Below are 21708 nucleotides of genomic sequence, written 5' to 3' on the forward strand. Positions count from 1 at the left end.
CCCTAGCAACCCCAATCTCTTCACCATCCTACTCGGGTCGCCTAGCCCCTCTCACAAGGAAGCAACCGACCCCTTACTCTCCTATTATAGGACTCTCCCACTCCAACAAAAGTCAGACTCTAAGACAGTCCCAAAGGGTGCATGAAGCACTTAATAAGACTCTTAGTTTAAGCCGCGACGAACTGCAGGCACAAAACACCTCAGCCAGCCGCATCCCAACACTACGAGATCCTCCGCCAATAACAGATCCTCCTGCCAGAGTCATGGATATCACGGATTCCCCACTAGGATCCACTCTAGGGGAACCGGAATCCACAATTTTGGACAACATGGAAAGATCTGACCCTTCACTAAGATTTCAAAGTCAAAGCGTCGACCCAACACAAGTCGACTCTCCAAGTATACACCAGGACATTGTTGACCATACTAATTTGGCTCATCAACCGGTAACTGTCACGATTGGCTCACACGAAGCCAACCCCTCCAACACAATAGATTATTAATATGAGTAATCTACTAGATACGGCGATAACCAATCCGACCTTAAAGGCATCGGAAGTGAATCATCGCAACAACTTAATAACGATTAGATCCAAGAACATTCAACGAAACCAGGATCCTGCGAAAATTCGAGAACTAGCACATAAATGCGACATTCTCCTCATCCAGGAAACTGTTTTCCACTCTCAAAACCTAAACTACAACAACCTGTTCCAGGAAACCTCTTCTACTTCGCTGCCAAATTTGACACCGGAATGGATTCATGGGCTCCTGAATACATTGAAAGACTCCCAAAAGGAGTTAATCTACACCAACACTTCATCACGCACTGGGATAATCTTAAATCTCCAGTACTCCCACTTCCAGCAAATATCAAGTAACAACCTTGATCTAGACGCCGACCTTGCTCCCTATGCAACTGACGCCATCATCAAACTAACGGAGAAAGAGGAATACATCCTCATAATATCCGTGTACGGCCCAAGCGGGAACTATCCGGCTCAGGCCAAGTTGTTTACCTCATTACACTCCCAAATTGACATCATCACCCAAAGCTTCAAACTAAACAACGCAGGAGCTACATTCCACGTCTGCCTAGGGGGCGATTTCAACATGGTCCTTGACCCTGAAATTGACTCCTTTCACGTCGGACAAAACACGGAAGTCGCATCACGCGATGCATTCAATGCTATCTTCCATGGCTTACAACTCCACGACACTCTCAGAGGGCTCGATCCTCAAATCAAATTATTCACGAATGACAATTTCCGAAATTGTCGCCGCCTCGATCGTATCTATCTCCCCACGTCTCTTAAAGACAGGGTTTGGCGATACCATCAACACAAAGAAGGCATAATCTCATCAACTCATATAACAGTTGAAATAGACCTTATTATCCTTCCAAAAGCGACCTTAAAAATCAGAAAACCCCGCTTCATCGTAAAGGACCACTGGCTAGACAACACACATCTCTTCAGTATCTTACAACAAACAAGATTTTCCGACTACACTGCATTCATAAAACGATTGCCTAGAATAATAGGCTATCTTAGAAATCAACAGTCGGTCACTTCCCAAATAGAAGAGAGGCAACCACCAAAGATCTTCAAGGATCTCAACGACCGGTTCAAAGGGGCAACCCATGCAGCAACAATTGTGAGTACACTCACAACCGCAGATCGGGCTCGCACCGCCATCACAACCAAAGATATACTAGAGATACAACGAGAACACCTTGCAGCGCTTTACCTGGATTCCCAGGCCCAAGAAGCCAAACTCTCCATTAGGAGGTATGTACAGCTGTTCCGTCGCAAAGTATCAGCCAGCGACAGTGTGGAGCTTGAAAAGCCAATCACATATGAAGAACTTACGTCCGGATTACAGCGGACTGCCAACAGCTCCACGCCAGGAGAAGATGGAGTGACCTATCTTTTCCTAAAGGCTATCTGGGACAAGGCAGGCCCACTATTAACAAAGGACGCGGAGAATATCATGCAAACGGGAATATTACCAGAGTCAATGGCTCTAGTTCTCATCCGTTTGATACCCAAGAGAAAACGTAAGGACCTCACGGTCGATGATTTCCGTCCCATCTCCCTTATTAATACTTCTTTAAGGGTGATTTCGCAGGTCCTTAATATGCGCCTTCAAAAGGTGACCAAGGACCTCATCGGCTATGACCAATGCGGCTTTATGCCCGAACGCCAGATGGACTTTCAAATCCAACGGTTCCGGGCCCTCATCGACAAAGTATCAAAAGACCCCGAGACTCTGAAAAGTGCAAATGTCATTATATTGGACTTGACTAAAGCATTTGATCGGATATCGCACGACTATTTGTCTGCAGTACTCGACCAACTTGGCTTTGGCCCCAGATTCAAGCGGATCTTGCTCCTGGTAACGACACAACAATTTGCAGCCATTTTTACCAACAACACAAAGTCAGAGACCTTTCCACTCAAACAGGGAACGAGACAAGGCAACCCAGTGCTGCCTATCCTTTTCAATCTCTGCTTGGAGCCTCTTTTACAACGATTACAGAGTCGGCTCGAGGGAATTCCGATTCAACTCGACCATCTACCACCGCTAACAGCGAAATATTCAGCCTTTGCAGATGATCTCACAGTTTTTGTGAAGGGAACCAGAGATCATGAAATTCTCAAAGAAGAACTTACTCTATTTGAACAAGCATCCAACTCGTTGGTCAGTATCGCCAAGTCCCGGACCTGCCACTGGGGCCAGTCACCTCCCGAAGATGTTACCAAGATCCTTGGCTTTGAAGTCCTTGACATTAGCACCACTGACTACAAATACCTCGGAGTTCCGCTTAACGGCTTCCGATGGGATTCGTATATCTCCTCTCTTTCCACACAGCTACATTTCCACACCATACAAGAATTGCCAATTCATCTCAGATGCACGGGGTTCAATACTTACATCTTCTCGAAAATTTACTTCCGAGACCTACATGATCCCATGGCAAATGACAATATCAAGCACATCAAAAAGATGGTAAAGGGACATCTCCCTCGCATTAGCGACAGAAACCTTAGTAGCTTGAAAAAGAAAGGGGGCTTCGGACTACTCAATGTCAAGCAACAGCTCTTAGGAAGACGGGCAAAAGTTATCTACGAAACGTTGACGAATCTGGTGGATTGGAATCTCATAGTTCTCCGTGACAAACTTCAATCCTTCATTGATACAATTTACCCTCCGACACGCAATCAACTTGATCCCCTGAAATGGGACATCGTACCGTGGTACCTTTTCCTTGTGAACTACGCGGTCCAAAACAAAGATCATGCAATGTCAGCGTACAAGACCTACAATCAATTCACCAGAGCCGAAATAGCATGGCTCGAAGCATGGTTTACCATCATTAAGCCGAAAAACCGCTACCATATCCCGGATGAAAGGGGTAGGAGGTTTTGGATTAATTCATATTTTAAAAAGCCCTTCACGCTTAATGAGAAACAAGAGATGGTGCGTAACCCGCCACTTCAGCTGGATTGGGATAAACACATAACCAGCCGTGTTGATCGCATGACATTTACCCGTAGATCAGCAAAATATGAGCAACAAGCCCCGGTGTGTAGCTCCAGTACGCTACTTCAAAAGTTTCCCCTGCTACAGGACAATTACCCCAAGTTTTGGAAGGCTCTTTATAAAGTACAACTTCTTCATCCCAAAGGGACAGAGGAATTACACAGGGTCCACCTTGGTCACCGCGAACGCCACGGCAATCCGGAGGCTCTTGAAGATTGTGTAATGTGCCTCAACTCAATTGAAAGACGGAAATACTTTCACCATACCTACCAAGACTGTGAGGCTAGCCGCACGTTTTGGAATTTGTTAGGGCCTGAAGGTATGAACCTAGATTTAAACAACATCATTGGTAAGTTTGAACTTCCCGTGGCTGCTTTCCTTTCTCTAAATCGATACTTCCTTACTGTCTACTTATTTCAAGTTCGACGGCGGAACAGTGAAGACAGGGAATCCTTCTCTCTGTCAACACTTTCTACTTGGGTATCGATTTTGCAGTCTAGACGTCTTATTTAAACATTTTACAAGTCCGGTAGCATATACCGTTGTCAAGTTTTCTACAGTTTTCTAAGGATATCACCTAGTTTTTAGGTAATTTCACTCGGAGGTTTTTATCCTAGGATTTCCTCCACCATTCGGTATGGATTAGAGGATGATTTATATACTTTGTAGTAGATAGGTTAGACTTTAGTCGTAATACATGCCATTTCGTCAAAAAAAAAAAAAATTTTCTTAATCTGTTGCATTTTACCTTTTAGGCAACCTTTGATATGACTTTTAAGAGTGTATCTCATTCATTAAGATGGTTTAATATGTCATGGACTGCTTGGTTACGATTTGAATTATTGTTGGGTTTTTTCCTCACTTTTTGAGTATTTTCAAAAATTAGTGCAAATGTGTTCCATATTTATCTTATTGTATCTATAATGTCAAGTAGGCATCAACTACAGAAGTAAAAGAGACGCAATTAAAGCAATGCTTCCTTCGGAGAACATCTAGATGTCAGACCGAGAAGACTAGTGTCCCTTTGATTTCAGTTTATGGTAAAATGGGTCTCGAGGGATAATGCGAGCCTAAGCCCCAGACTAGACCTGTCACTCCTAAGCCAGGACAGAAAGCCAGGATCTAGTACCAAGTGAGGGTCAAGAACGAGAACGAGGATCACATACACGTTTTGATCTTGTAGTCTAGGATTCAGAGATTATAGTTCGTGGAGAAAGTGGTAGATACCATGTTGGTTAAGTAGCAGATATCAGGCGTCGTGCACTTGATTTTCTTGAATTTGAACTACTGGGATGAGATGGCTTAGAAAACGCTCTTGAGGCAGGTAATTTAGTTATTTGAGTCCGACACAGGTAACACCAAGAGGAGAATTGTACTGAAGCTTCTTGGAGAGAGGGTTGTCTAGCAAAAGGTTGAATTTGTTGGCATAGTATGGACTGTAGCATTAGTGGCGACAGCAGAAGGTAGTGTTTAGGTCGAAGACTAATGAATAGTACAACTGTATTGGAGTCTAAGAAAGTAGACATATTTCCTACCTACTCTACTAATTTTGAAAGTCGGACTATTTCTTCAATTTCATCTACATTTAGCATATGAAAAATGCTAATTCTCTCACAAGAGAAAGTACGAGAAATAGATTAGCAAGAGAAATGGTGATTTTGACAACAACAGCCACCTGTCATTTACAACTTAATTTCCATAATTGCCGTATCCCAGACGCCTCTAGAGGACACCTTGCTGTTCTCTTTTTTGTTGCTCCATTTTGCACCCAAGTTTCGCATGCCTTTAGGATTCCCAAAACGGCAATCCTCTATGTTTTTTTCTTCCGTGGTGCACGACCTATTTTTCACTTGCGTGTCATGAACGAATTCTCCCCCACTATATAACCTTTTGTTTCCCATGATTGTTGTGGAATCTCCAGCTCAAGACAAAAGTGCCTAGTTTTGGAAGCCCATATTGCACCATTGACATAGTTCCGTCAGTTGCCGTCACACTCTTACAATTCTGGCTCGCACAGCCCTCGAATTTCCCAAAATTGTCTCATTTCCTGATCTGATCTGACACCTGCAACTGTTAAGCAGAGTAATTTTTCAGAATTCAACTCTGCACAATTCCATTACAGTGTTCCTTCCATAGACTGTCAAATTATATCAGGCGTACCACAACTGCTTTGGTATAAAAGAATTGTATTTTGACAATTGTCCACCTTTCAATTTTTGGTATAGTATAATTGAAATTGAAATTTGTTAATTGTAATTCACAATCAATCTTGATTATACTTGAATCTCTGATATCCATCACTTAGCTACTTGCCTAACGACATTCCTGTTATACATCACAATGTCATACCGTGGCCCTAATCAGTTCAACAACCAGTTCCGGAATGGAGGTGTGCCTCCCCCAACCAACATTGGCCCCGTGTCGCAGTCCAGATCTGCCTGGGACAGCTTTGAGCACATATCCAAACAAGTTGAAGACTTGATTGATACTTATTGCAAGCCGCTAAAGCCGTATGTGCCTGGAATTGGTAGGGCTTTCATCGTAGCCACTTTCTTTGAAGACTCGTTGAGAATCATTTCCCAGTGGTCTGAACAGATCTACTACTTGCACAACTACAGAAAGATCTGGAAGTGGCTAACCTTGACATTTTTGGTGATCAACATCTTCACGATGATCACAGCCTCCACCTTCTTGGTGTTGAGAAAGAAAGCCATGTACGCTACACTGGCATTGGTCGCTGTGGTATTGCTCCAAGGTCTCGCCTACGGCTTGATCTTCGACACACAGTTCATCTTGAGAAACTTGTCTGTTGTCGGAGGTTTAATTCTCGCCTTTTCCGACTCGATTGTCAGAGATAAGAGACTGTTGAACATGCCTGGATTGCCTATGATCAACAACCAGGACAACAAGAAGTACTTCTTATTAGCTGGAAGATTGTTGTTGTTGTTCTTGTTTTTGGGATTTGTCTTTTCTTCAACTTGGTCACTCGGTAGACTTGCTGTCATTTTGATTGGCTTCATTTCCTGTGGCTCCATCATTGTAGGCTTCAAAACCAAGTTTGCTGCTTTCGTCTTGTTTGTATTCTTGTTCACATACAACATCTTTGCTAACCAGTTCTGGTTATACGGAAGACATGATGCTAGCCGTGATTTCCTCAAGTACGAGTTCTTCCAGACCTTGTCCATTGTAGGTGGTTTGTTGATTATTGTCAACGCTGGAGCTGGTGAATTCTCTATTGACGAGAAGAAGAAGATCTACTGATCTACTAGATATATTACAAGAAGAATCAGATCTAGAATATCTTGGGAATCTAGTACGTAAATGGGCTCGCCTCAGGCTCTACTACTGTTGCAAAACGTTGTACCAAAATAGTAACATTAAGGCATACATAGACAATACACAGTATTGGAACTAGATAAGATAGACAACTAACACTGAATACGAGTAGATAGAGTCCTAAATCAAATGGAGCTTGCAGGCTCTAAGAGTTTTTCACATGAAGAATAATGCCTTCTTGGTTGTGTGCGAGGGTCTTTTATAGAGTCATTTCGGTGTCCCAGAACATTATACGACAAACTAAAAAAACAACCAGTTAATGTCCCACATTTCATTTCTATATCAATATAAACCACTACATCATTATTGTCATATCCATCGTAGCCACAACTAATGTAATAGCCACCATTACTTCATTCCTCCATCTTTCCCATCGCATCACGTGCTTTTCTCGAATTTGAAAAAATCCGATTATGTGAGATTCTCCAGCCAGTTATAGCTACGATTATTCCAATCACTACTCCACCTCTCCCATACTTTTGCACCATATACAATAATATGGGCCAGGAGGAACAGCCCAAGTGTCCTGTCGATCACACTACCCGTGAAGCGTGGCTCCAGAAAACATCTGGTTCGACTCCGGCAGACCATCACAAGATAGACTCAGTAAGCAAGACTAACACCACAGAAGACCAACCGAAATGTCCAGTAGATCACAGTGCCCGTTCTGTTTGGGCGAATAAGGTTTCTGTACTGGTTCCAGATGCTATAGAGATTGATGCGAGCAAACCTGGAGCTTCTAACGAAGGCTGCTCGTCGGATACATTGAGTTCTGTCGCTGCAGATTCCGCCATAGCTTCAAATGTAGATTTACCCACCGAAAGAGCCACCAGTTCGATTCCCAGGACGGCTGCCGGTTCCAACTGGGTATATCCGTCACAAAAGCAGTTCTACGATGCAATGAAAAGAAAGAAGTGGAATCCTGAAGCTAAGGATATGGAGACTATAGTACCTATCCATAATGCTGTGAACGAAAGAGCTTGGATCCACATCTTGAACTGGGAGAGAAACAACTACGATGAAGCTGTAAAGATGTGCGGAGGAATCACTTTGACAAGTTTCAAGGGAGATCTGAAGAAATTGACACCCAGAGCCTGGATCAACTCTACTTTCTTAGGCTATCAAAAGCCTTTTGATAGACACGACTGGAAAATCGATCGTTGCGGCAAGGAAATTGAGTATGTGATAGACTTTTACGGAGGAGCAGGTAAAGGAGCATCCTTTTATTTGGACGTGAGACCCAAGTTGAATACATGGGAGGGTGTTAAGTTGCGTTTGACCAGAGCCGTGGGATGGTCGTGAACAGAATTGAAAAAGAAGATTATTAAGGGAAAGAAGAACAAGCGGAGAGACTCAAATGAAGATGTTGTCTCAGACTTTATTAATAAAGATTATTCGGATTTTATAGGTTACTTAAGCAACCACTTGTACATACTCATATACGAATATCATGTATTGCTATAGATTCGTTCTTCTTGAGAAGTTTATATATACAGATCAGGGATTAATAAAAAGAGTAGAGGCAACAACATCAAAATGAGTATCAATGAATATAATAGAAATAGACATATGAGTATGATTATACCAACATATGACCATCAATACCAATACCATTGAACACATGATATGACCATACAATATTCAATATGATATTTATAAAACCAACATGATAGCAATCAAATATCATACATATCAGTGTTTGAATACGTCAAATCATACTTCTATCATTTATACCACTTTACCAAATGGACCATCATCTCTATTGTCTGCCCATGAAAGCACCGGATTGTCCGAGTTTTTGCATGTTTTCACCAACCTTGACGTTGGTTTCGAAGTACTTGGAAACACATCTGTCCAAACAGAGAGCTTCCTGCTTGGTGACGTCTGATTCGTTGTAGGCAGTGTTAATACACTTCTTGTGACATTGCGAGACAAGAGAGTTGAACATCCCCGTGACCATGTCCAACTCGGCTTCAGCAGCCTGGAGCTTTTGCTTCGAGTTTACTTGAGGAGCACCGCCACCTAATCCGAACATTGTTGTGTGTTTGTTGAAAGAGCGGATAGTGAAGGTTAAAGTGAAAAGTTGAAAACTTGGAGTAAAGGCAAAATTGACTGAAAATTTTGGCTTACGTAAAATCTTACATAATAGTTTAATTTCCATTAATTCCTAAGAATGATATACGGATGTGATCTAAGAATCTGATTCATGTAGCAACTAGCTGGTGATGATTATAATTGGTAGAGTCTGACTGTAAACATTCATTATTGGATATTTGTCTTGAATATTGTAGTTGCTTCGGACATCTGCTCTTCAAACCTTTCATAACTGTGCGCGCAGACAGTTCATCACTATTTCGCAACCATACTTAGTGAGACCAAGTTGGCTACCCTGAACACTTCACTACTCGTAAACTATGCCTACAGACCCATATCTCAGTCAAGACTACTAGCTGTATCTGGTAGCAAGTATAAACTTGAACTCCATAGACTTGCCTAAGCTGGTAAGCAAATCCAACCACGTTGCTCTCATGTGCTATCTTACTTCACTCTCTCGTAATCATAGTTCATTAATATACTCTTATATACTTCATAAAAATACTCATGTTTTCATTACAAGCTCGGAAACACAAAGTGGACATGTGCCCCCCACAACAAAAGATCAGTAGGTATATCCAGCTCAATGATATCCTTATCTTTTTTCTTTTCAGGACATGGCATCGCCATTCCATGGCAGATGGTTATGTTCTTACCGTTTAAAGAAATGGACCCAGCATAGTTGCTGATGCGGGCATTGACCCATGATGGGTTGTGACTCACTTTCTGTACGTAGTTGTCGCTGAGCAGTGAGTTTACATCATAGTAGTAGCGGATGAACTTCCACGTCTGAGTCTGGAGGTTGAGAACAGGAATCCGGAGCAAGTTGCTGTTATTGGTAGCAAACGGAAACATCGTGAACCTAGTCACTTCAAAATTATTTGTTTCATATGGTTTCTCATCAAAGTAACGTAAGTAGTCGTTGCGGAAGCCTCCCATAAAGAACAAGTAGTCGCGTTCTTCGTTCCTGTAGTACAACGCTGTGTGGTGACATGCTCGGAGTTCAGCTTCTATCAATGCTGGTTCGTCAAGCTCGTTTTCCTTCGAGTAGCTGGCTCCGTCATCGTCACCACCAGCTTCAAGAGGAACATTGAAATAATCATACAAGTATGTAGAAAGCTTCTCCCATCTGCACTCGTCAAATTTGAAAATGTAGAAATCGCTGAAGAAATCGAAGTCGTCATTACAACCTCCCTGGACTACAAATGCCTTGCCAGAGAAAAAGTTCTCCGTAGACCCCTTACTGGCAGACTTAGATGTCTCGTTACTAATGCTGTGCCCTGTGTGGAAAGAAGCAGAGCAATGCGACGAAGCACTAAGGGGTGAGGTGGGACGTTTTAATTTACTAGGATAAAATTCCTCGCTATCGTGGAGATTCCACTCACACTCCAAGTCCTGATTCCTCTTGTGATCTATCAAGGAAAAGGCGAAGAAGCCTCTGGGAGAGGGCCATTCTTCGCTATTGTCCATAGGACACTCCTTTTCAAGTCCGATGTTGAATACAAGAGCTTCTCTGTTAAACGACATACCCTTGTCTGTATCTTCGATAGCTAAATCTATCTTCAATAGTTCGTTACATGCCACAAATTTCTGGTATCCTGTTTCATCTGTCTCACTGTAGAAGCCACCAAAAATGAAAATGGAAACCCCGTTAAGACCGGATTTTAAGAGAGAATCATAAAACATGCCCTCGTTCTTGATATCTCTCTCAAAGGAGTCAATAGATTCATCATCCCGACTCGGCTGTTTCATCAAATCACAGATTACAAGATCACAACCTAAATCAGGTTTACCTGTTGGTGCAGAGAATGGCTTCTTGATTCCAACCTGAATAGCAGCCTCAGGCTGAGGTGTAAAATTCCGGAAATGATCCGGTGACGGTGTTGATCGTACGAGAGGTACGAAGTCAGCATTCTTGGTATCGACTTTTAACGGAACAGGCTGTTCAGCCTTGGGTTTCTGTATTGGAGAAACCGGTCTGCTTCCAGAGCCATTGCTGGTTCCATTATTCGCATTCGAGGTGATCGACCGATTCTCCTTCACTTGCTTAGAGTACGTATTCTTTAACGGATGAGACGATTTCGGCTCATTTCTCTGCGAAGTATGTCTATGCAAATACTTGGTAGACTTAGAGAATACCTTACTCATTCTGGACGTAGTACTACTGGCCGGTAAACTATTCGTACTGCTTCCACTACTGGTGTTGGCCAGATTGTTCGTCAAAGTTGTTTTTAAGTTAGAGCCAGAAGAGTACGATTTAGAGTTCGAAGATTCAATTGACAGCTGTGTCACAGAATTGAGTGTAGACTGGTTTGTCATTTGCTTCAGAAATGGAAACGTTCCCAGTACAGATGTGTACGGACTTGCTGGTGTTTCTGGTTCGTCTTTTTTGAGATTATTAGTAGTGGATGTGTTTATCGAAGCATTAGTTTGGTTAGCGGTAATTGATGAAGAAACAGAGTATGTGTCGGTGAGCTTTACGTGCTGCGAACCGGACTTTGGTGAACTTACTGGTCTCAATGAGGGGCTAGGAGCATACGCCAGCTTGTCCTTTCTGTTATCCGTGAATATTGGGGGCAGAGGGATTCTAGCCGGCAAGTCCTTGTTTACGTCATTCACATCAAAGATGTTAGCAGTGATTCCACAACCTAGTTTGCCAATATGAGTCTTAGAGGGGTCCTTTAATTTAACCTTCAATTCGACTTTAGAAAACTTCAACGTGATCACGTCCAAGATATAACCGTCTTCATTCAACTTCAACTTCTTCTTGATGATCCACCTATCGATCTCGGGATTGTAGTATACAGACTCAGTCTTGAGCTCGAAGCCTCCATAGAAAAATACATGTCTTTGGGAAATCTGAGTACTCACCAAAGAATTGAGATGGCAGGGGAAGTCCTTTAAGTTGATAGTATCTAAATAAGTGATGGTTCCTCTTGCAGGATTGAAAGCAAAGAAGTGTTGGTTCTGGTTCATGAACGGATTGGTCAAGATCTCTTTGTTAACAAAAGGAGGAAGGTCCACAGGAAAGTGCACAGAGACCTTGTCCAAATCAACATTTCTGGGCAAGCCCAACGACCTGAAGTTTGTATTCAGCGATACATAGATTCCCCCAAAGGTGTATGTGATCTCTTCGAAGTCAAAATGGTTCTGGTAGCAAAGTTTGGGTATGTCCTTCATCATTTTTACTTGGACTTTATCGTCCTTGTAGCAATTAGGAATATTTAAACTTGTTCTGGGAATCGAGTAGTACGCAGAAAAAGGGCTGCGGATATCATCTTTACGGAGAATATCTCCTTCAGCCTCGGCTTCGTCGTCTGGAAGTCTCAGATAGATCGACTTCACCGTCAGAGACCGCTTAGAATCAGAGTTTGTCGAGCCGAAAGCTTTATGATCCACTTCGTCTAGAACGAGCAGGGGAGTAAAGTAGTCATAGTCGTAATCTTTGCTGAGAATCCTATTGGAAGAGGTGTTTTCAAGTAAGTCATACTTGAAAACTGAATATGGCACTTTGACTCCGTGGATCCAGCCCTTTGTGCTCTTTGCGAGAAACTCATCATCGTTCTGACGAGAAAGCCCAACATTGAGGTTCAAAGGCTCACCAATAGGATTGAGAAGTGGTGTATTGGGCGAAGTGAGAACATCGTCCAAATTATTGTTGTTGGATTCAGTCTGTTTGGGCGTTCTCCATGTCGGAGGATTTAGACTTGCAACAGAGGACGTCATATTTTGTAGTAGAAATGTGTGGAAAAAGTAAGTTGAATATAATGAATGATTGATATTGAATGTTATGAGTTAATCTTCAATGTGATAGTTAAGACTTGGTCGACAATATGATGTTTAAGAATGCTTTTTGATTGTGATATGTAAAACCTATTCGTGAATGAAGCTTATGTGGCTATCAGGCCTAATTGTAGCAAGACTCTGGCGATGAGATAAAGTTTTGGATCTTCAAGCTTTTAGGTTCTTAATATGAAGTCTGGAATTCGACTCTTGATACGAGGTATTGAAACTTGAATTACGATATCCGATTTTATACTAATATGGGATACTCAATGTGTCTCTTAATTTAACGCACTTCTGAGTCTATGCGATGAGATCTACCACTCTCTTCTCAACAACTAGTCGGCAAATCTTACAAGTATCTTCCTACTCGTTGAAAGTCGATATGGTAATGAGTCACGATCGCAAAACCCTGCTGTCGTCTATCACAACGTCGGTGTCGATGTTTGACCTGAGAAATGTGAGGCTCTCTGCTGCTGATTGCTGTTGCTAGAGAAACCTACGGATAGCCGGATAAACTAATATATTGTGGTTTCTTCAACGTGCTGGGAAGCGCTTTCAATTGTGTGTCGAGACTGTAAACTGTGACAGAATACGAGACAGTCGTATCCGTAATCTTCTCCTCAAGACACGATAACACAGTCCGTGTTATCTTGTGGGCTAGACGCTATCAACAGTGAACAATTAGAATGTCACACCACTTTGCAAACCTACAACAAGTATCAAGCACCAATTGTCACAATTGTCTTTCGCAATTTCCAACTGCCTAGACCAAAATATCAACTAAGATCGTCTATCACCACAAAAAAATAGCTTACCTTACTTTCGACAAAATCCCGATAACAACCACCTCATACTGAACAGTGGAGAATTCGAGGAGCAGGGAGGAGAAGGGACTGCACACAAATAGATCGTTCTCGTAATTCAGCGACTGCAGATGGAGCCAACACAATCAAGAATCGATGGAAGCAAGCTGCTGTGGATAGGGCGGTAGATGTGATACAGAGAAGAAAAAAACTGGTAAATAACGGCTATGATGCTGATAAGTGGCCTTACAAATTTGGAGGGTTTGGCCGTCTTTTTAACGGCCCTCTTCTGGTATCTCGTTTCTCTCGCCCACCGGAAAAATATAGTCCATCTCGCATATAGCGCAGACTATATCACATGACTTCATCCAGTCACTGGAAGATGCATTTTCGGGGACGGTTCCGAAGATCCGTGCTGCAGTAGTGTGGATCCTGTAGATCTTGCATGGATCTGGGCGGGGGCTGCTGGTTGTAGAGCTCAGCGCATATGGGATAGATAAACTGTAATGGTTGCAAAATGACAGATCACAGAGAGAAAAGCGCAAGCAATGGAAAGAGCAAATAATACGGAAACAATCCTGGTTTATTGGATACTTTTGAATTCCATTTGGTGATAGAAATCTAGAGTACTTCCCAAGAGATCTTCTACCATTAACTCACTTCGAATGAGTTTCTTAGAAAAATAGCTCTATACTAAGATCGTGTGCTAAATTCTTAGCATCACACTATCACAAAAGAAAGAACAATTGTGCATTTGAATTGAAGGAAACGAACAGCTCGATATTCTATTCGAGCCCTGCTTTAGACAATCTACACTACTTTACGCCTTATATCCGTTCAACCTGGTCTCGTGTCTCTATCATTATGTACATATCTATATATTTGGACTCAACATGTCGGCCTTGACCAAAGCATGGATCTAAAGAAAAGTTAGTAAATCTGTCGACTCTCTCATTAATAATAATTATACGTACGTCTTGTATCGAGGCATTGATGAACTGTCTCACTTCTAACACCAACCACACCTTGACCATGCTCAACGAGTTCTCGTTCTTCAACAAGTCTCGTCCCTCCTTCAGCACTCCCAAGCGTCTCAACACTGGCAATGCACTATTTACAGTTAGTATTAGTTAAAGATGTTAAAGATGAATGCCGAAAATGATTCCTGCTAGGTGAAGAAGCAGGTTAGATGAAAAACATGGAAAATTCATTCTCGGTGGGAAATCCAATCAAAAGCGCGTATACGAACCTTGCAAACAAATCCAATTCTGGATCCAATTGTCTTCCAAGTCCTTCTAGTAATAAAATAGCCACTATAACCGTTACAAAGTCACCCTCCATTCTGACATGATGGTTACGAACCATTCCCAATACCTGGTCCAACAAGTCTCCAATACTGATATTACCCAAGGTAAATGTTCTTTCCTTCATTCTGTCTACCAACTTCTCCACCTTGATGGCAAAAATCTCCTTGTTGATGGCCGTTTCGGGAGTTCGCGATCTTTCTACCATCAACTCTCCAGCCTTATACCCATCAAACTCAGATAGGGCTTTAAAAAGGTCTATAAAATTTACTCTATCAGTGTGATTCAACTCTGTGATCAACCCTACATCGAGGAAACATATCTCTGCATGGTATCCCTCTTCATACAACTCGCTCAATTTGGCACACCACGCATCTGAGTCGTCTCCCAACTTCATTAATTCGTTAGTTATTCTGTTCGTTTCTGTTTCGTTACTCGACTTAACGATCTTGTACTCCCTCTCGTGCTTGAAAAGTTCATTCTTATAGAACCGCACCATCATATTTCCAGGGTGCAAATCAGCATGAACAAAATTGTCAAGAATTAACATTTTCAAGAACGCATCTAGGCCCTTGTCACTGATTTCTTTCGATAGGTTCTTGCCGAAGTTGTCCAGCAACGAGAGCATTTTGCTCATCGGAATCGCATGAATGAACTCTTCCACCAAAACATCCCTGGTAGTGAATCCCAAGTACGGTTTGGGGAAGTGTATATCCAAACGGTGACGGAAGTTATGTCTGAACTTGGCCAAGTTCAACCCTTCTATACGCAAATCCAATTGCAAACGCATCAACATCGAGAACTGCTCTACTTCATCCGGAAGAGAGAGCCACTCCATCGTCGGAATGACGTTGATGACGGTCGCAAAGAATTTCATAATCTTCAAGTCTCGATTGATCTTGGTTTCTACATTTGGGTGCAACACCTTGATGGCAACATACTGGTTAGAAGTCAATGGATCGTTGTGTTCTGTGACTAGGATCCTATCCAAAAATGGCTCATCCTGCAAAAGATCTTCTTCTTGCTGGAGGTGGCTTTCCCAGTCGGTGGTCTTTCTGACTTTGGACAAAGCTTTGTCAGACAACTTTCCAATATATACCTGGGCGATTGCACCAACTCCCAACGGTTTTTCAAAGAACGCATCGAAGATCTCTTCAAACGGCAAATTGTCAAAACTGCCACTGATGATCCTCTTTGTCAGCTCCAAGGAATGCGGTGTTCCATCGGAGTGCAACTGCCCAAGCTCATCGCACATCTCCTTCGGAAATATGTCTGTACGGGAAGCAGCCCACTGGCCCAACTTCACAAAGGAAGCACCAGCCACTTCCGCAGACCATCTCAAATACGCAAACCAGATCTGCGCACCCGAGCGAACCGTTTTACCGGTCCGGAGATCTCGTCTTCCAAACCAACAGAGAGGAGAAGCAACAAGCACAGGAAGAAATATCAACGACAATTCAACAAAGCGAGCTACCGACACAAGCGGATCGATGACATAATCCTCTATAGTATATTTAACATAATAAATTATTCTAACAGCGACATTGTCATGGTTCAATCGTTGTGACCTGTGCTGTTCCAATCGATCATGTTCTTCTTTCTGCGAGGACTGGTAGAGTCCCAACTCGTAGGTTTCAGCTCCAGGATTCGGTAACAACTCATGGACTGAGGTTTCAATTGCCTGGACATCGTTGCTGATCCCTCTGTAGTAGAAATTGGCTGTCAAACATGAACCAACTCCTACTAACAATACTTTCACGATCAGCTTGCCACCTGAAAAATTGCTGGTTTTCACCGAATGGGACACCAAGGACCTCAAAGGCATGATCCTTATAGTAGAAATAGTAGAAACACCACTACTTCGTAGTATTCCTCTTCCAAAAGGTAGTCTGGAAGCTCGGAACATGCTGAAAGTTGCGGTTCCCATGCTACGTTTCTAGATTCGATTCTAGGTTCTGTTGTTAGATCTAGATGAGTCTAGAATGTCGGAAAGGGCCCCTTAAATGAACGAGTGCAAAAGCAGAATGAAGTGAACGAACCTGAATGTTTTCACCTGTAAGTTGAAACTAACAATTGTTGTGTGAAGAAAAGGATTGATACTAAATGTACAACCAACAGGTTTGACTGTGAAATATTGCTCTTCGAAAATCCGACCCATAAACTGAGCGCGCAAAGCGGCCGGATTGTCCGGATTATAAGAACTTAGTTAACAATATACACGTGACTCATATAGTCCAATTGCCTACTACTTTGCTAATATCCCGTTTATTCTCATGAATTCCTGTGAATTCTCTATATATCATCTGTAGGTTTACTGGACAGTCTAACCATCGTACTTTTGAGATGCTCCCGTAATAGTGAGCACCAGATAACGATATTAGACACTCCTTTTGCGTTGGAAGTAGGGCCCTTACGACTGACTATACCATCATGAGCATTCCAGCAGTCCAAATATACTGGCACCTTGATCCAATCGAGCCGATTTAACGAGTCAATGATAAACTTCTTATCAGGACCCATTTCTAACTTTGTCTTGCTGTTGAAAAGCGGAAATTTCTCTACATCCTTAACCTTCAAGGTAGCTAGATGTAACCTGGCAGCTTCGTCGTTCAATTCTAGACTCACAGATACCAACCTCTTCTTGTTCTTGTCTGAAACAAGCTCATCTTCGTCTTCTGCTACGTAAACATCAACGATATCTCCACTAACAGGAGAACCATTGGCCGAGTTCTCGGTGATAGTGTTGTTAGAGTTCTCACTATCGCCTTCTTCGTCTTCCTTGATATCCCCATTTTTTCCTACAAACCTTTCTTCCGCATACATGATGTTTTCCATGGCATTGCCGGTGATCAGCGAGGTATCTCCCTTAAAAGACTCCTGGTGAATCAACTGTGCTCGTCTCTTACGTTGCTCCGTACCAATCTGAACATCTATAGGATCTACAGGCGAGTTACCGTACACGGTGTCTTTGAGCGTGTTCCAATGCTTTTCAACTTCCGGTAACGACAAGAACCGGACCTTGATCAGACTGTAGACAGAAACGTACAAACTGGTGATCAACACTAAGGGGATCCAGAAGGGCAAGAAGAACGCTGCCAACGCTGCGACAGCGAGAATCTTGGCAACCTTATTCTTCTGGAGAAAAGTCATAGCCTCCTGCTTATTTCCCTCAAAAGTCTTGATATCTTGAGGTGAAAGCTGATGCGTTCTTGTCAAATCGACGAATTTCGGTCTGACATGAACGTCTCCCACCAGCAAATGGGGCAAGTTCTTCAAGTATTTGATTTTGACAACCTTCCAGTCGTCAAAGGGCGAGTACTCGGTGATGTAAGAAGTGAAAAAGGCTACGGTACGATCATTTTTTACGTTGGCTAGGAGAATATGCTTCTCGAATTTTGCCAATCCGAGATAGAACTTTTTGTTTGGATCAGCCATTTCACGGAGAGCTTTATCGGTATCGGCTACAAACATTTGGCGACCCGAAGGTCCAAAAAGGTATGGACCCACAGCGTTGGCTGTGTTGTCAAAGATGTTGTTAGCAAAGAACTCTATACCAACATGAGGAGTAGCGTAAGTCGAAAAGAAGATAGGCTTGACAGTTGCAAAGAAGTCCATTTCCTCCAAAAGTCCAATCAAGTACCGCGAAATAAGTCCGCCAAGCGAATAGCCTACAAATGAAATCTTAGTGACATTGTAGTTGTTCTTCTGCTTGAGAGTCTCAATCTCGTAGAAAATCTCGGAGATCACCAGTCGGGCATTTCTTTCAAGCCCATCATATGTTTTCCAGAACCGAAAACTCGACGGCTTCAAAGTGACGACTTTCTCCGCCGAAACCAGCGGCAACATGTCTTTAACCAACCTTTCGATGGTCAACATGTGATTTGGACTGCCCCATAATCCGTGAACTAGCACAAAAAGATGTGCACTCTGCTCCTCCTTGGGCGGAGTTACACGAAGTGTAGAAGACGACAGCAGCATCTAAAGGACAGAAGCAACCGCAAGGATAGCAACCCGAAAAGAAGAGAAGAAGGAAAAGAGAAGAAAAAAAGTGAAACTGAAGAATAAAGCAAAAATTTGTGGAGATAACGGAGAGCATTTTCATATGTATGCATGGAGTCGGAAACTGGACAAGCAGCATGAAACGGTATAAGTCATGTGATCCCATGAAAAAGCGGGTGCGAAATTTAGCTGGAGAGCCCAGATTCTGTGAGTACTGGAGAAGGCATGTCTCTGTTCAAGAGATTGGTCATTGTAAGAATTCGATATCATTGTCGTATAGACCCTTGAGATCTCATCTCTATTCTGGAACTTTTTTGAAAAATGTCTTCATAAATTCTTTCTACTGAGAGCTGCTGGGACTCTTGTTCACCTTATATCTATCCGGGTAACCCACTGAAAAATCAAGGTCAAATAGAAGAAATTATCATTTTCTGAATACTTCATACTCTTTATCTCCAGATTTCTTGACATATATACCGCCTATTGAGCTGGTTCAAACTCTCCCGAATACTCCAAAACTACAAATATTACCATGGCACTTTTTGGTTCTTCTTCTAGCGCTGCTCCTGCTCCAGCCTCCAAATCTCTCAAGCAAGAGATACAAGACCAGATTTCCCAGGAATTGGCTGTAGCCAATGCCACCGAGTTAGTCAGCAAGATCACAGAGAACTGCTTTGAAAAATGTATCAGTCAACCAGGAACTTCTTTGAATGGTCAGGAAGATTTCTGTGTCAATCAATGTTTGGAGAAGTATATGAGATCGTGGAACGTGATCTCCAGAGCTTACATCACCAGAATTCAACAGTCGTCCAGCGAGAAGTAAATTGGATATACTTCAAGCGTTGAAATTGAAAAGCAAGAGCTCACAAGAGAATTATTTCGATTATCGGAAAGCTCGTCAGTTTCTTGAGTCACTGAAGCTATGTTGATGAAGCTATCAAGTAAAGTCATAGTCATTTTGTAAATAGTAGAGTTCTCCTAGGAGATATTATAGAGTACTGTAATGCAGGTCAAGGTAGAATGTACTAGAATTGTAAGATTATAGAAAGTATCGAGTGGATTAAATGAAAAACGAGAATAGAGAATCAGAATATAGCCAGGCTTGGAGATTCCATGTTCGAATCTACTTGGTTTTATTTTCTCTTCTTTGCAATCGCTGTCAAAAAAGTGAAACATGAAGACATTTCAATGGAAGAACAAGATAAGGAACAAATATCCACCAGAATGGCACTGTTTCTAGATTTCACCAATCCAGCAGTATATGGGTGCAAAAAACAGAGACCCGCACAGTTTTGCCAGAAATATACGAAAAAAAAACCAGTTTACAATTTCAAAAAGAAACCGAACTTAACGAGACCACTTATGAAAACAATCTAGACAATTAACTTCTAAATCTACAGCAGGCAATTCATTTACAACTTCTTTTATTACCTTCATTACAAAGATAGCCTTGTTATACCATTATATGTGCAGTACAAAGTCGTGCACATACCACGACAATAGTGGCGATTTCAAGAAGTTCAGAAACTACTAGGCTAAAGCGACGCTTCTTTCAGAGTTCAACAGGAAAGACATCAGAAGAAAGTCAATTGAAGCTAAAATAGTGCTGAACTGTAGAAAGCAAGTTGAAGAATCTAGACCAATACCGAGAATTTGAAATTTCACAAGAATTGAGATTAGAATATAACATTCAATTTGATAAAGCAAGAATTGTGTAACGGAGAAGATAGAAAGATAACCATTTTGATTTCACTATAAACACCAATTTTACAGTTATTTCAGTCAATTTCGTTATTTAATCATTTCCTTATAGTTTCAATTTATCGTTACCATCATTTTTTGATTTTCATATTTTACATTGAATTCAAAGTAATCTTATCCATTATATCCATAACAATATGAACGCTACTGTTGCTTCAGAATACTCATCGGAAATCCACTCCGTGCCCATTGAACATAGATTCAATCCATACTCCGATAATGGTGGTACCGTTTTGGGTATCGCCGGAGAAGACTTTGCTGTTTTGGCTGGAGACACCAGACAAGTAGAAGGGTATTCGATCCAGTCACGTTACCAGCCCAAGGTGTTCAATGTTGGGGACGACATTGTGATGACGGCCAACGGTTTTGCTGCCGATGGTGCTGCGTTAATTGACAGATTCAAGAACCAATTGCAATGGTATAAATTTGACCACGGCGGAAAGAAGTTGAATATCAAATCTGCTGCCAGATACATCCAGCATCTTCTTTACGGAAAGAGATTCTTTCCGTATTACGTTAGCACTTTGATAGCGGGACTCGACGAAGAAGGTAAGGGTGCTGTTTATTCGTACGACCCCGTAGGTTCTTATGAAAGAGAACAGTGTAGAGCTGGAGGAGCTGCTGCTTCGTTGATCATGCCCTTTTTAGATAATCAGGTTAACTTCAAGAACCAGTATGAACCTGGAAGTGATGGCAAGAAAAAGAGAGAATTGAGATACTTGACGTTGGACGAAGTGTTGGAGTTGGTGCGCGATGCCTTTTCTTCAGCCACAGAAAGACATATCCAAGTAGGTGATGGATTAGAGATCTTGATTGTCACTAAGGAAGGTGTGAGAACAGAGTACTTTGACTTGAAGAGAGATTAAGCTACATGTAGATTCTATATATATAACGTTTATAGAATATCTATACAACGAATAGTGTACACATGGATTGTAAGTAAGATTGGAGATGATCTTCAAGATGAAAATGTAGAAAGTTTGAATGGAAGTAGTGAATGGTAATGAAATGCAAAATTGAATATTAAGTCTTCTTATACATAGTCAGAATAGTCATGATTGTCTGTAATGAATACGAAA

General features: G+C 41.9%; 7 protein-coding genes across 7 annotated transcripts; 4 read left to right on the top strand and 3 right to left on the bottom strand. All coding sequences in view use genetic code 12, as the record gives it.

The window, feature by feature from the left end:
* Positions 1 to 5496: 5496 nt before the first annotated feature.
* Positions 5497 to 6963, top strand: PICST_68974 (predicted protein). The gene has a single exon (XM_001387539.1). It carries the CDS (start codon positions 5887 to 5889, stop codon positions 6805 to 6807), a length of 921 nt encoding a protein of 306 aa, XP_001387576.2. The 5' UTR covers positions 5497 to 5886; the 3' UTR covers positions 6808 to 6963.
* Positions 6964 to 7380: 417 nt separating this feature from the next.
* Positions 7381 to 8184, top strand: CYT2 (cytochrome c1 heme lyase; the record flags this gene model as incomplete). The annotated part of the gene is made up of 2 exons (XM_001387540.1): positions 7381 to 7453; positions 7484 to 8184. 2 exons carry the CDS (start codon positions 7381 to 7383, stop codon positions 8182 to 8184), a joined length of 774 nt encoding a protein of 257 aa, XP_001387577.2.
* Positions 8185 to 8641: 457 nt separating this feature from the next.
* Positions 8642 to 8917, bottom strand: PICST_38238 (predicted protein; the record flags this gene model as incomplete). The annotated part of the gene is made up of 1 exon (XM_001387941.1): positions 8642 to 8917. The coding sequence occupies one exon, from the start codon at positions 8915 to 8917 to the stop codon at positions 8642 to 8644; it is 276 nt and encodes a 91-aa protein (XP_001387978.1).
* A 5833-nt stretch (positions 8918 to 14750) lies between these two features.
* PICST_52708 (predicted protein) lies at positions 14751 to 16694 on the bottom strand (the record flags this gene model as incomplete). Its single annotated transcript, XM_001387942.1, has 1 exon — positions 14751 to 16694. One exon carries the CDS (start codon positions 16692 to 16694, stop codon positions 14751 to 14753), a length of 1944 nt encoding a protein of 647 aa, XP_001387979.2.
* A 467-nt stretch (positions 16695 to 17161) lies between these two features.
* PICST_52580 (putative serine esterase) lies at positions 17162 to 18847 on the bottom strand (the record flags this gene model as incomplete). Its single annotated transcript, XM_001387943.1, has 2 exons — positions 17162 to 17544; positions 17575 to 18847. The coding sequence occupies 2 exons, from the start codon at positions 18845 to 18847 to the stop codon at positions 17162 to 17164; spliced, it is 1656 nt and encodes a 551-aa protein (XP_001387980.2).
* Positions 18848 to 19400: 553 nt separating this feature from the next.
* Positions 19401 to 19691, top strand: PICST_37361 (predicted protein; the record flags this gene model as incomplete). The annotated part of the gene is made up of 1 exon (XM_001387541.1): positions 19401 to 19691. One exon carries the CDS (start codon positions 19401 to 19403, stop codon positions 19689 to 19691), a length of 291 nt encoding a protein of 96 aa, XP_001387578.1.
* A 1075-nt stretch (positions 19692 to 20766) lies between these two features.
* Positions 20767 to 21495, top strand: PICST_38885 (proteasome subunit; the record flags this gene model as incomplete). The annotated part of the gene is made up of 1 exon (XM_001387542.1): positions 20767 to 21495. One exon carries the CDS (start codon positions 20767 to 20769, stop codon positions 21493 to 21495), a length of 729 nt encoding a protein of 242 aa, XP_001387579.1.
* Positions 21496 to 21708: the final 213 nt, after the last annotated feature.

Source organism: Scheffersomyces stipitis, chromosome 1, assembly GCF_000209165.1.
Source record: "Scheffersomyces stipitis CBS 6054 chromosome 1, whole genome shotgun sequence".
Classification (NCBI taxonomy): domain Eukaryota; kingdom Fungi; phylum Ascomycota; class Pichiomycetes; order Serinales; family Debaryomycetaceae; genus Scheffersomyces; species Scheffersomyces stipitis.